Raw genomic sequence first — 14,279 nt, 5'->3', positions numbered from 1 at the left:
TGCAATGAATGGTTGGGGAACTCCTGGTCAAGAGGGAGAAGCAGATGACCCCAGTAAGCCTTGTGCTACAATAGGCTGATGTGCAGTGAGACTGTGGGAGCGAAGCCTGGGGCCTACCGCAAAGGGGTCATGGAGGCCACGAGGTGGAGGTCAGGCCAGCAAGAGTCAGCCACTTCTTACCTGAGGACCACCATCAGCTAGAGTGCCCGGCCCACTCTCAGTAGCATCACGCACGTGGGCTGCAAGAAAAAGTACCGCTCGGATCTGCACGTGGCTGACCCCAGAGTCAGTGCCATCCCCACAGCCTGCAGTGATGAAGAGGGAGTGGACCTGTGACCCCAAGAGTGCCTGAGACCACGCCCCAGAAACAAGGAAGAGTTCACTGACTTTTTCAGCCCTGGGTGTGGGGAGTTTGGGGGGGTTGTGTGTTGGGGGGAGTACCCACTAGGTGGTTAGTTTAAAAAAAAAGGTAATGCCTATGGTTAGTTAAAAAAAGAAAGGCAATGCCTATTCATATACTGGTGAACTCTCATAGCTTCTAGGTAAAAATAAAATATTAACTATTTTCAGATGAATATTAGAAAAAAATGTTAAAACGAGCTTTTGGAATGTTACTACCCAGAGACAGTGGAATAGTATATTAAAACTCTTGAAATAGCTTTAATGAACGAGTCTTTGAAACTTTAAATTAACATTTAACTTTTAAGTAAAGTGAAGACATTTTAGACATGTAGGTATTCAGAGAATTTTTATGTATCCATCTTTATACATTTACATGTATTAGGGGTGTGTGTGTGTGAAAATACTTTCCTGAACAAAAGAAGACTCACTCCAGAAAAATCTTTTAAATCTAAGAATGAGAATGATGTGGGATACAGGGAGCAAGAATAAGAAAATAAGAGACAGTAAACCCTGTAATTTAGTGTAAATAACTGGAGCTGTGATGTTTAATGTAAGTATTAACAAGCCTTTTAAAATTGAAGGGATAAAAAGGTTAATCACCATCGACTAACAATACTGCTGTTTGTTGTTGGTATTTTAATGAACAGGAGCATCTCATCTTAAAACTGACTATGATGCTCTAGGTTTCCTCAAATTTGTGACCCTCTTGCCTTAGCCTCTGAAATGATGGGATTATAGAAGCAAAACTTTTAATTATTTTAATTAGATATTGTAGACTGTGATGACAAGAGAGTCTAATTTCCAAACAATAACATATAGATATTAATTAATTTTCAACAGGGTTATACAACTCCACAAATACATTAAATGTAAATACAAGTATAATCCATCAGAGGAATAAATTTTGTATATACAAGTAATCAAAGTAAAAAATGAACAAAGATATTTATAATTTCACATAAAGGAAAAAAAGAAGACAAAGAGTATAATAAGCAGAAAATTCATAGAGTATCATATCAGATAACCAAAAATTATTACAATAAATGACTCTAAAATATGTATTAAATAGTGACTATTGAATAAGCTGTCAAGTATTGAGTCCAGCCTGGGCTACATGAAGAAATCTTGTCTCAAAGATAACCAAATAAGCTAACAAACCATGTTTGAAATAGAGAGTCACGTAAAAATTATTGTGGCAGATTATAATTTTAAAAAAGGCCAACATACTAATTTAAAATAAAGCAAACTGGAATTTTAGGTGAAAGGGATAAAATGAGATGGGGTACTTTTTTTAAATTTTATTTATTTATTTTTTTATTTTGCAATACAATTCAGTTCTACATATCAGCCACGGATTCCCTTGTTCTCCCCCCTCCCGCTCCCCTCACCTTCCCCCCAGCCCACCCCCCATTCCCATCTCCTCCAAGGCAAAGCCTTCCCCACAGACTGAGATCAACCTGGTAGACTCAGTCCAGGTAGGTCCAGTCCCCTCCTCCCAGGCCGAGCCAAGCGATCCTGCATAGGCCCCAGGTTTCAAACAGCCAACTCATGCAATGAGCACAGGTCCCACTGCCTGGATGCCTCCCAAACAGATCAAGCCAATCAACTGTCTCACCCATTCAGAGGGCCTGATCCAGTGGGGACCGAGATGGGGTACTTTTTTATATGGGTTTTCAAGAAGTTTTTGCAGTTTATTAATCTTTCACAAAAATCATTGAAAATCTCTTCTGTATTTTGCCAGCATGGATGCTGGCTTCTGCAGTACTGAGTGTCTTCATTTGGTTCTTATATTCCTTTCATTGTTTGCTTTTTCTTCTCCTACTATGCCACGGCTTACCAGTTTGCATTTGGGATAATTTTTCTTTGTACTGTCTGAGGAATCATAAACCGTATCAAAGCCAGTCACCTTGCGGCTACTAAGGTGGACTCTGAATTCAGATACAAAGATGGCATGGTGTGTGTGTGTGTGTGTGTGTGTGTGTGTGTGTGTGTGTGTGTGTGGTGTGTGTGTGTGGTGTGTACACCTCTATCATCTTCTTGGCTTTCTGCCTTCGATTCCGTGGCCTTCTCAGGGTGGAGGATTTCAGTAAGCCTTTGTTTCTCCCAGGTCATCGATTCAGGCAGTTATTGGGTCTTTCATGATGGTGGCTGCCCCTCAGGCAGCCGGGGAAGGAACAGAGCTACATCAATCACTAGTTAAAAACCACCAAGAGGTCATGGCTGAGTGAGAGTCCTTGAAATGACAGTGAAAAATTATTGGAATAAATAACCGAAGCCATTGATTGGATCTACAAAAACAGATTGACTGGGGCAGACTTGAGAGGTTTTTCTTCTCATTCAGATCTTGTTTCTCAGAAGCAGTGCTCTACCCTCTCAGCAGAGTGCTATCTGGCTCTTGAGCAGCACTCCAGCTGCGTTGATTTTAGGACACTCATCTTAGATGTGGGCCATCTCACTTCAGATCAAGGTGTTCAGCCTTAGGTTCTAGCTGCTACAAGCTGGCTGCCTTTAGCAAGCCACTGCATTTCTTGGAGTCTTAGTAAATTTGCTTTCGAGAAAATGAGGCTAGATTTGACAGCCATTAAGGTCCTTTCCTCTTGTAAAGATTGATAATTTTTATATGGCTTTTCTTAATATATTTGACCTATACCCCACCCAGAATTAGCATAACTATTTCTGTGGCATATTTTGTGATGATGAAAGTTGACTTTCCATCCTCTTACACTTGCCAGATCGTAGGAAGAAAGAATAACAGAGTGTTTGAAAGAGAACAGCTGATATAGAGACGGAGCGACCAATGTTCCCTGTAAGTGTCTCAGGGTTGTTTAATGTGCACTCTGTCTTCAGGTTTCAGCAATTTTGAGTCCATGCGTGGTCTGAGCTTCTTAAGTAAGCGTAGCTGTTTCTTCTGATACAAACACCGGTTTCTTCCTTATTTAGCTGCCTTGCAAGCATTGAAAAGAAAGAAGAGACTTGAGAAGCAGCTCACACAGATTGACGGCACACTTTCCACCATTGAGTTCCAGCGAGAAGCTCTAGAGAACTCACACACCAACACGGAGGTCTTACGGAACATGGGCTTCGCAGCCAAGGCAATGAAAGCCGTTCATGAAAACATGTGAGTGACCCACACTCCTTGTCCTTAACGTTGGGAAAAGCCTGTGAAATTGTATGACAATTTTGATAAGATTGGATCACTGTTCAACATATTGAATGAAATGCTCTCTCAGAGGTAGTTTTGAATTTACAGTGACAAAATTAAAAAAAAATTGAAGGAAAAAAGTATAGAATGTTGCTTTCAATATTCCTCAGTTTCTTTGTGAAATCCCACCTGTAAAGGCCATAATTCTATGATTCTAACAGTGCCAGCATCAGTGAAGGTGTTAGAACTGTAGAACAGTGGTGTGGGTGAGAATCGTCTGGATAAAAGCTGGTCAAGAGTGTTTTGATACCCAGGCTCCTTGAACTAAGACAGAGATTGGACCTTTTGTTTTAACCAAGTTCCCCAGGCTGTGACTGAGACCATCTAATATTTGAAAACCGCTGACATAAAGTGTTAATCCCTAGGGCCAGGGTTTATAGTTTTCTGGCTGGAATCCCATTTCCAAAGTTGACTGTACCTCGGCAAATGACTTTCTCTCTCTTTCTGACCCAGTTCCCTCACCTGTAAGTTCTTCTCTTCCTCTGGTTGTTGTGAAACTCGGTGAGATGCTAGCTATACCCAGCACAGGTCCTGCTCCGAAGTGAGCACTCAGCAGCCAGTGCTCTGAGATGTGAACACAGACCAATGTTCACCGGGGAATGCAGACCTGGGACCTGGTTCTTTGCTGATGGGGGATGTGAGAGTAGTCTCCTGGCCAAGGAGCACTAAGTGCTGAGGGATACAGCCTCCGTTCCAGAGGAGGGGAAGAGGCAAGGGTAGTGGTCGGGGTTATGAAGACCATCCTCCCTCCTCCCTGAGACCATCCTCTTGCCTTGGTAACTCATCAACCAGCTGCCGTTCCGACACCTCAGAGATCATTCTGTGCACGATTGGACTCCTAGTCCCCACAGCTGTGGAAAGTCGAGTGCTGGAGTAGACTGCAAAACCAGCTTTGTCTCCAGGCCTCTTGGAGCATGAGACAAGAGTGCTCCTTGGAGAGAAGCTTAGTCTCAGTCCCAAACTTTGGTCATACATGTCTTGTACTCCTTTAAATAAATACATTTACTACAACTCTGATTAGCATAAAGGATAGTAGGCAAATGATAAAAAGAATTCTTTTTGATTACATATGAAAATATGTTGAAGTTCCCAGTTTTTTTAGTAGTAGAGTCTGAGCAACTGAAAAAAAAAAAAAAAAAAAAAAAGAGATGCGTTCCACTGGGCTCACACTTTCAGTGGTGAGAGTCCTTAACAATGAAGGCCACTGTCCCTTCTCTGCTGTCTAGTCAGCTTGGCCTGGATTCTGAGTTGGAGGAATGATTCAGAAACGGTTACAGAAACAAGATAGAACCTGGCCCGTAGACCCCAGAGACTAACGATGCAGCAGCGGCTGTCCGGAGCCCGGCCCTGCCTGCCTTCATCTGCTGAGGTTGCAGCTCCTGTGCGGGCGGGCGTGCAGGGCCAAATCCTGCTGTCTTTAGCAAACCCCCACTCCCACCCCCACCCCCACACACATTATCTACAAGGGAAAACCCTCGAGGAGTCCGAATTTCAGAGCTACTACGATATAGAAAGTGATTCTCCAGTCCCAAAGCTTAGTTCCTCTACCGAGGTGCTTCAGGATTGGCTGCTAAGAGCTGCTTTGCTCTCTTAGTCATGGTGGTCCTCAGCGAAGAGAGGGACAATCTACACGCACTTCCCAAACTGATCCACAAATAGTGTTAATCTCACAGTTATTTTATTTCAAGTGTTTCTCGAAGGTGGAAGGTAATATTGAAAATGCGTGTGATTATACACGGTTACTACATTTTTTTGACGTGCCGATGGTTTTTTGTTTGTTTATTTGTTTTTCAAGACAGGGTTTCTCTGTGTAGCTTTCTGCCTTTCCTGGACCTCACTCTGTAGACCAGGCTGGCCTCGAACTCACAAAGATCTGCCTGCCTCTGCCTCCCAAGTGCTGGGATTTAAGGCATGCGCCACCACCACCTGGCTTATTTTTCTTTTAAATTGATGAACATTGGACCAGGAACTTTTGTTGTGGTGCTGAAATAACTAAAGAGTACATCTGAAATTAACTTGTTTTCATATAGAATTAAGTCTCGATTCATCACTGTAAGGTGAAATTCTAAAAGCCCTACAAAATGCTCCCCAGGGACCTGAACAAAATCGATGACTTGATGCAGGATATCACGGAGCAGCAGGACATTGCCCAAGAAATCTCAGAAGCGTTTTCTCAAAGGGTTCAGTTTGCCGATGGCTTTGACGAGGTAGGTATGGTTCTGTGGCCGCTGTCGAGGACAGCTTCCTATCACATAGAGCAGCCAATCTGTTTACTGCTTAACAAATAAATGATATTTATTGGAAATGTTGTTTTCCAGGAGGGAAATGAGGTGTTTGTAGCTGATTTCAAGGAAAGATGACTATAGTTTGGCAAACAGCTTCTTAATTAGGTTTTTAGCTATTAAGGAAAAAGAAAACAGCACGCGGTTATGTGAAGTTAGTGATTTTTAATGGTTGGAGTATAAATAGTCCCATTATGAGGGATCGTGTGCACTCACATCTGGCCAAATAGAACAGACGGCGTCACTCTGTAGGCAGCAGATGGAGTGTGCTCTGTGGCTGTTAAATTAGGAGTTAGGCTGCCTCTGTTTATTACTCAGTCTGTAAAACAAGTAATTGTGGAGGGGCATTCTTTACACTCCCATTCCATTCATATTAATCAGTCCCATAGTCCAGGAAGACTGTAGTTACGTTGGTGATGTCCACAATGAAAATTTCAGTGGTTCCATTTGAGTTACACATGTCCAGGATGAGGACATTCTTAGACACACTCCCGGGGGACAGAATAGCACAGCTTCCTGTTTCTATATGATATGACCGATGATGAGTAACAAGGGAAGATGTGGCCCCGAGAGTCTTAGGAAATGACAGTCTGCTGTTAGCAATGTTCAAAAATGATGTGGGGCCGGGTCTGGAGAGATGGCAGGGGTTAAGAGTGTTGGTTGCCTTTGCAGAGACCTGGGTTCTGTTCCCATCATTCACAGTGTGTATCAAAATCATCCATATTGCTACTTCTGTGGGATCTGATGCCCTCTTCTGACCTCCATGAGCACCAGACATGAATGTGGTACACATACAGACATGCAGGCAAAACACTGATACACATAAGGGGTTGGTCTTTAGGTCAGACAGTCATGGCCTATTCTTGCGTAGCACTCAAGGCAAAGATGGTTCCCACTCCCTCAAAATGTAGAAAATTAGGAAGAAGAGCCTGCAACGGGAAGGTATCTGGCCTGCAAATCCCAAAATACTACTGTCTAGCCTTATGTAGAAGAGCATGAGGATTGTGAATTCAAGGTCAACCTTGGGCCTCATAGAGAATTCAAAGCCAGCCTGAGATACACAGAGAGGCCTTGTCTCAAAACAAACAATGACAACAAAACAATGAAATATAAGATACACGTGCGTGGGCATACATTCAGGCATATGCTCCCTGAATGCAGGGCGTACTGATTTATCCTTGCACTGCGCAGTAATGAGATCTCAATAAATTTGTTGAATGATGGGAGAATAAATAGACTCTAATTGGATGGATACACAGTTATGCTAGATCGTTTCTGATAGTTTCCTGCTGGAAGACTATATTTCTCAGCTCCCCTTGTGGAAGGCAGGAGGGAATGGAATGTACGTGTGGCAATCGTTCTGCCCCTGTAAGGGGCCACATCCCATTCTGTAGGCATTTTGCCCATTTACACATGTGGGTGACAAGATGTCCCTTTGCTGTGAAGAAACATGGTGCTGCCTCAGGTCAGACCAAACCTCTCCACCTTCTGTCTCTCTATGGCTGACTTAGGTAATCAAACGATTTCTCATTATGACAGCCTCGGAAGTATAATGAAAAGTTCTGTTTTGACTACCACTCACTTCTGCAGGGATTCCCAAGGTAGGTAGATATGAGCTAGCTCAGATCAGGCAAGAGGGGACTCACGTCCTTAAGGTCTCAAGCTGATGGGAGCTGTCTATAGGTATTGAGTAGAGAATGGTATGATTAAGCCAGACTTTCTGAGGTCACGGTAAAGGAAAAATACATTATACTAACTTCAAATTTTACTAACACGAACACATGGGCCGGGGACCATCATTCAGTGGTAGGGCCCTTGCCTAGCATGAACAAGGTACTGCTGTGTTCCTCCCCAGCACTGTCAACAAAATCCCCGAAACACACAATTTAGATTGACTTTAATCGTTTGATTTAGGAACTACGGTATCTTTTTTTTTTAACTTTCTGTGTAATATATTCTTCTATGCTTGTTTTATTTTCAATAGTATTAACTCAAAAATATTTATTTCCTCTAATTAAAATCACAGAGATTCTCAACAGGAGAGGAAAGAAAGAACGTACCGGAAAAATGACAGTCAAAGTGTAAATTTCCAGAACCTGAGGAGATTATATATTCAGCACAAATTACTTGAATGGCTGTTTACTGGAGTATTATAAGATTAACGACAACAAATTTGTACAGCCCAAAATATTCATTTTTAATCATTGCTCAGTGTTGCAAAAAAAAAGCTTAGTTTTAAAATAAATATTCCGTTTCAGTGGGTTCCCACATATCAATTGGGTAACAGATGTTCTCCTTGTTGTGTTTAGGGAACCCCACCTCCTGAAACATTAACTCCGTAATTCTTTCTCTATCCCGTGTTCAGGATGAGCTGCTGGCAGAACTTGAGGAACTGGAGCAGGAAGAATTAAATAAGAAGATGAAAAACATGGAGCTTCCGAACGTGCCTTCCTCTTCCCTCCCAGCACAACCCAGTAGGAAGTCCAGCAAGCCTTCCACTGTACACCGATCTCGAGCAGGTCTGTTACTCACCCCATGCCCTGCGTCAACACATGTCCTCCGAACAGTAGCCAGGCCTGGTGCTTCCGGTACAAATCACTCCTACATGATTTGTATGAATAAACACATCTTGTATGCAATTCCTACCCGTTTTCTATGCTGGAAGTGTAAATGCCACTGATGACTGATCTTCCTCACTCTTGTGTTCCAGCATCATCCAGGAGGGCAGAGGAGGAGGATGACTTCAAGCAGCTGGCGGCTTGGGCTACTTAATCGAAAATGGAAACGTCTGACACCGAAGTTCTCGAACTACCCATGAGACATGAGCGCTTTTGCAAAGCTTAGACGTTGGCAGAGACCTGTTCTATGTGTCATTGTCTTTTCTGTAACAGTTGAGTCATGCGTAGACACGGTCAGGAATGGAAAGGGGCTGGTAGCGTCATAGAAGACCCTTCCAGACTGATGGAGTAGGGGCTGTCTGCTTTATTTACTACTGTATTTCTAGTTCTGGCACGTAGATGATTCTTTGTATACATGTATTGAAAGAACACTGATTCTACTGACATTAAATACATAGTCCAGCTTATATGTCATCCTTGAGGGATACCTAGGGCAACTGGGGGAAATGTCTATGCAAATAGAAGGCTACTGTGTGCAGCCAGGTCAGCCACGGTAAATGTAAATACACTTCTAGAACAGATCTGAAGGGAAGTCTTCAGTGAGTCTGTGTATACATAGTTTCCATTGAGTTTCACGGTTGAAAATCTTCAGGGAACTTTAATTGACATGTATTATGCCTGAGTGGGGCAATGCATGCATCTCCCCAAATGTCTGAAAGGCACTAACAGTTTAGCCTGCTGAGCAGGACTCTCCTGGGTGTGATTCAGCCACTTAGGAAGCTGAGTGAACACAGGCAGGTCATTATGGGGCTGTTTTGTCTTCACAGGAATGTTCATTCTCTTCTGTGGTGTGCTCTCTTGCACTCTAACAAAAACGAAACCAAACAAAAAAAAAATCAAACGCTTCGCAGCATGCACTTTGTAAATATATTAAAATACTGGCAATTAAGCACATATCTTGAGTAAAATTTTGCCCATAATTATCTTTAAATAAAAATAAATTTTAAAATTAGGCATCTTGCATGCCATATCACAGCCTGTAAAATGACAAATACTGTGATGCAAGATGTTCTGGTGTTCTCTCCACTCATTCGAGCAGCGCTGTGGAATGGGAATAGTGCCAGGCTTGAAGGAGGGGTCATGGGTTTCAGTGCCGGCTCTATACTGGCATAGGCGTCTGTGAGTCCTTCTTCTGGCTTTGGAAATCTAAGTGCTGGGTTGGATGATCCCCAGTGGTGCCGTTCTGCCGCCGCAGGTGCTTGGCACTTGCTCTTTCTTTTGGCGTTCTTCCTGCCCTACACAACACACATACCAAATTCTCCTCATTCTTTAAATTCTGGCTAAAATATTCCATCTTGGGAAACATTTTTTTTTTTTTAATTTCCAGACTAAATTAGATCTTCCCACTATACGCCTGCTTTTGTAGTACGCTACTTCCTTTCATGGCGTTTTTCATGCTCTCCATCACACGCTTAACGTGAGTGCTTTCTTCTGCTGGGCTGCGGGAGGGTGAGGGGTGAGACTATGTTTTTAATCGTCTCTTTCCAGGGCACTTCAGAATCTCTCATGTACAGTAGGCAAGTCTGTCAGCATTTACTCAATCTATAGCAACCGACAGAATGACAAGATTTGCCTTCTGTCCTTAAACAGTCGTAAAGTTGGACGAAGCCTGTGAAGCAACAGCATTGGACTAAAGCAACAGTGTTCGACACTGAAATGAAGACAGCCCTGGACACTGATGCCCGAGAAAAGGAGGCTGATGCACATTCAGCATCCTGGCTCACACACAACCACATGCCTGGGGACTGCAGCCTGCTGGGGGAGGTGGGGATGTGGGGGACTAAGTCCCCACCAGACCTGTGAAGCGAGCTTGTAAAGCGAGTGAATTTTAATTATGCTTCATTTTAGTCAGCTTTATTAAAAACCTGATTCTCAATACATTTATTAGAAACACTGAAGTATTTCAGCACCTTAGTTCTGCCTTTTCAACTGTTAAATTTGTAAAGTCTATACATGGGTCAGTATTTTCTCCATGTTTCTCTCTCTGTTTCTGTCTTTCCGTTTCCGTCCCTTGTTCCCCTCTCTGAGGTTTTGAGACAGAGCCTCACATGTAGCACATGAGTTCACTTTATACCTCAGGCTGGCCTTGAGCTTCCCGCCTCTGGTTTTTGTTTCCAAAGCCCTGGCATTAAGGGCAGGCTCTCATCACTGTGACCAGCACTGGGCAAAACATTTGTGGTGGAAACGTACAGCTGACTGAGATGCACTCTTTGTGTAAAATACACATTGGATTTCAAACACTTGGTGTATAAAACTGTAAAATATTTCATTAATAGTTGCATATTGATTATATATAGAAATCTTATTTTAAATGCATTGCATTAAATAAAACACATTATTGGAAATTTAGCTTACCTATTTCTTTTTATTTTTTTAAACATGTAGTTCCTGAAAAATTTAGTTCTGGGCAAGACCAGCTCCTCTCTATCATCCAGTGTACAGATAATATATGAGTTGAGGCACTAAAATGCTAAAATACAAAAACAGAAAAGAAAAGAAAGAAACTACACTGTAAAGAACCAAAAATACTTTGAAGTGAATCTTAATGCCACCGCCGCCGTTGACAATATGGAGTGAAATAAATGAATCAAAGTGAAGGGAAGGAGTGATAAAGTCAGACTGTCCTAATTCAAAGGACAGAGGACAGATTGGGCTTCTGTGGCAAAGCCTTCTTAGCATAACAAAACTCTAAAGTTACTCATTCTGGGACATTTACTACAAAAGTAAATCCTTTATCAAGGATCAGAGTGGTAGACCCCAGGCTTTTGTAAGAAATACACTCAAGATAATTAAAAAAAAAAAAAACCAAAAACCAAAAACCAAGGCCCCTGCTAGTGATGAGAATCAAAGGAGATTCTCAAAATGCAAATGGAAAGAACACGCTGGAACAGGGAGCCCTGGAGCCCAGGGCAGCCACAGCTGACAGAGAGCTGGCACAGTGGCCAACTGCAGGGAGCAGTTCACTGTCATCATTTGAGCAGGTATTCTCCCCAGGAGTCTTATTCCAGTGTCAGGACATCGGACTGACCAAACTTGGCTCATGTAGTTACCTCTGGATCAGCCATCTGGACCCCCAAATGAGACAGCAAGATGGGGGATGATAAAGTGCTGAAATCACGGTGACCTTGCCTGCCGAAGAGGGAACGCCACTGCCTGCCTGAAACTTCAGCATGCCAACTACCGCCGTAATTGTCCAGTCTGCAGTGGAGAACAGTTCAGTCTTAATCGTAGCATTTTCCTCCTTGGAAAACGGAGTCAGGGAACCGGCTTATTTAGTGGAAATTGAAGTAGCAAACAGTTTAAACATCACAATGGCATCTGTCTTGGTAAACAAATTAGATAGTATGGAAAAGCCAGCAAGCTTAGCAAGAGTAAAGCAAGCAGACAAGAGACGCCAAGACTAATAAGGAACCATTACAGTACAGCTCCGGGAAATAAACTGATGATGTGTTTGTCAATTTCTGTCTCCTCTCTCCACTTCCTTTCTCCCATCTCCTTAATTTAGGATGGACCTGAATGGTTCTCTTGGAGAAAGTGCTTCTTAAAATAGCTGGAATCCTCCCTCAACTCCGCACTCACTTTACATCATTTGTTTCTTGGCTTACTAGAAGTTCTATCACATTATATATAGAACACTTGAGCTATTTTTTTTTTTTTTTTTTTTCAGAAGAAAACGAGCTAGGAAACGTGATGAGTGTGAAGCCAGGACAAAGCAGGAGAGTGTCACTTAGAAAGCACATGCTCAAACTTCATGCACACAGGAATCCTCTGCTACTGGTGCTGACACACTCCTGAAGGCTGGAGATATATCTTTTATGATGCAGGAGAGTAACCGGTCCCTTTCGGTAGCGGGAAGCGTCATTCAGGCTTCTCTGTGGAATGCTGACGTGTGTGTAGTTATTATTTTGACTGCAGAAGTACCACCTCACCCTCAGTTTTGATTTCCATGGCTCCCATTACCTGTGGATAACTACAACCTGAACACAGCAAAGGAAAAAAAAAATTAGCAGAATCGTAAATTGTGTGCTGTTCTCAGTCTGCTGATGGAATCCTATGCTTCCTTATGCATCTGGCTTGGGATGGGACTTGTATTTTGTACTGTGGGTCCACACTGTATATGCTACCTGCCTAACAACGAATTAATGGCCTTCTTGATTATCAGACTGTCACAGTATTACAGTGCTTGTGACCAAGTAACCCTTATTTTACTTAATAATGTACTCAAAGGGTAGGAGTACTGGTACATGTAATTTTATTGTATTATGGGATGATTTCATTTAGTCCTTACTGTGTCTAATATATAAGCTATATATATATATATATATATATATATATATATATATATATATATATATATAAGCTATATATATATGTGTGTGTGTGTGTGTGTGTGTGTGTGTGTGTGTGTGTGTGTGTGTGTGTGTATAAGCACATGTAAACATGTTTGTACAGGGTTTGGTCTGCCCATGATTTCAGATATCCTCTAAAGGTCTTGGGCCACATTCTGTGCAGATATGTGTCCATGCAATGTGCATATGTTAAACACGGATGACACGACCATGCACTGGGCATTGTTTTGAAACCCTCCTCCTTCTTGCCCTTATTGCTTGCTTTCTCATGTTTTCTTAGCCCTAACTCTTGGCTTTCCCTTTCCTGGCTCACTAATGAGCAGTTATTGAATTCACCATGATGTCATTATTGGTGTCTCCCCCTTTCATAGCTTCCACAGCTCTTGTTATAACCGCCTTCCAACCATGCCTTAGTTTCAGAAGGTTGTTATGACCAACGTGTTATGCTTATGTTCTGCTTCTGTGACTGATGTGTCCTGTCCCCCTACTCCCCCCCCCCCCCCCCCCCCCCCCCCCCGCCACTTACTTGCCTGCCAAATCCAGCGTTTGGAACCTGCTTACTCCTGAGCAGTAAAAACCTTATCTTCCCCACATCAATGCTGATCTCTTGAACCCCCTAGGGAGAGACAGCCTGTGCACACGAATAAAGCTTGCTTTAATTAATTTGGCCATGATTTGGGTCGGGGGTCTTGCTCCTCGAATTTGTGGGGTTAATGTGAAAGAGAATACCAGGTGGGTCTGAGGGAAACCACATGGGTTTTAGGTAAGAAACAGTAGCGAGGGCACAATAGAAGAGGCACAGAAACCAAACAATCGGAACTTAAGCCTTACAAAAGCTTTTAAAAAAATGTGGTTACGATCTGTTTGGGAGGCATCCAGGCAGTGGGACCAGATCTTGTGCTCATTGCATGAGTTGGCTGTTTGAAACCTGGGGCCTATGCAGGATTGTTTGGCTTGGCCTGGGAGGAGGGGACTAGACCTACCTGGACTGAGTCTACCAGGTTGACCTCAGTCTGTGGGGAAGGCTTTGCCCTGGAGGAGATGGGAATGGAGGGGGGGGGCGTTGGGGGGAAGGTGAGGGGGACGGGAGGGGGGAGAACAAGGGAATCCGTGACCGATATGTAGAACTGAATTGTATTGCAAAATAAATTAAAATAAATTTAAAAAAAAAATGTGGTTACGAAAGAGCAAAGAATGAAAAACGAAAATAAAGGAGATTCTTCCTGGGATGGGCGCTGTTTCGGTCGCTCCCTTGAGAGGCGTTCCAGAGTCAACGCTAACGGGAGGGCTGTTGTTGCTGTCTCCAGTCCAAACCTGTTAGATCAGATTCCTTATGTGTGCCGTGTCTCAGAGGGGTTCCTGTTGG

At 42.9% G+C, this 14,279-nt stretch overlaps 1 protein-coding gene across 1 annotated transcript in view; it reads left to right on the top strand.

The window, feature by feature from the left end:
* Positions 1-10,834, top strand: part of Chmp4c (charged multivesicular body protein 4C) — a 31,347-nt gene extending 20,513 nt beyond the window's left edge. Inside the window, exons 2-5 of the mRNA XM_052716735.1 lie at positions 3,343-3,520; positions 5,697-5,811; positions 8,252-8,405; positions 8,597-10,834. Coding sequence (XP_052572695.1) covers positions 3,343-3,520; positions 5,697-5,811; positions 8,252-8,405; positions 8,597-8,658 — 509 coding nt within the window. The 3' untranslated portion in view covers positions 8,659-10,834. The remainder of the gene's footprint in view (positions 1-3,342; positions 3,521-5,696; positions 5,812-8,251; positions 8,406-8,596) is intronic.
* Positions 10,835-14,279: the final 3,445 nt, after the last annotated feature.

The sequence above is a fragment of the Peromyscus californicus genome, unplaced genomic scaffold (assembly GCF_007827085.1).
Source record: "Peromyscus californicus insignis strain IS unplaced genomic scaffold, ASM782708v3 Scaffold_5__1_contigs__length_169319896, whole genome shotgun sequence".
Taxonomy (NCBI): Eukaryota; Metazoa; Chordata; class Mammalia; order Rodentia; family Cricetidae; genus Peromyscus; species Peromyscus californicus.
The sequence above is the reverse complement of the archived record's forward strand: the minus strand, read 5'-3'. Positions and strand labels throughout refer to the sequence as shown.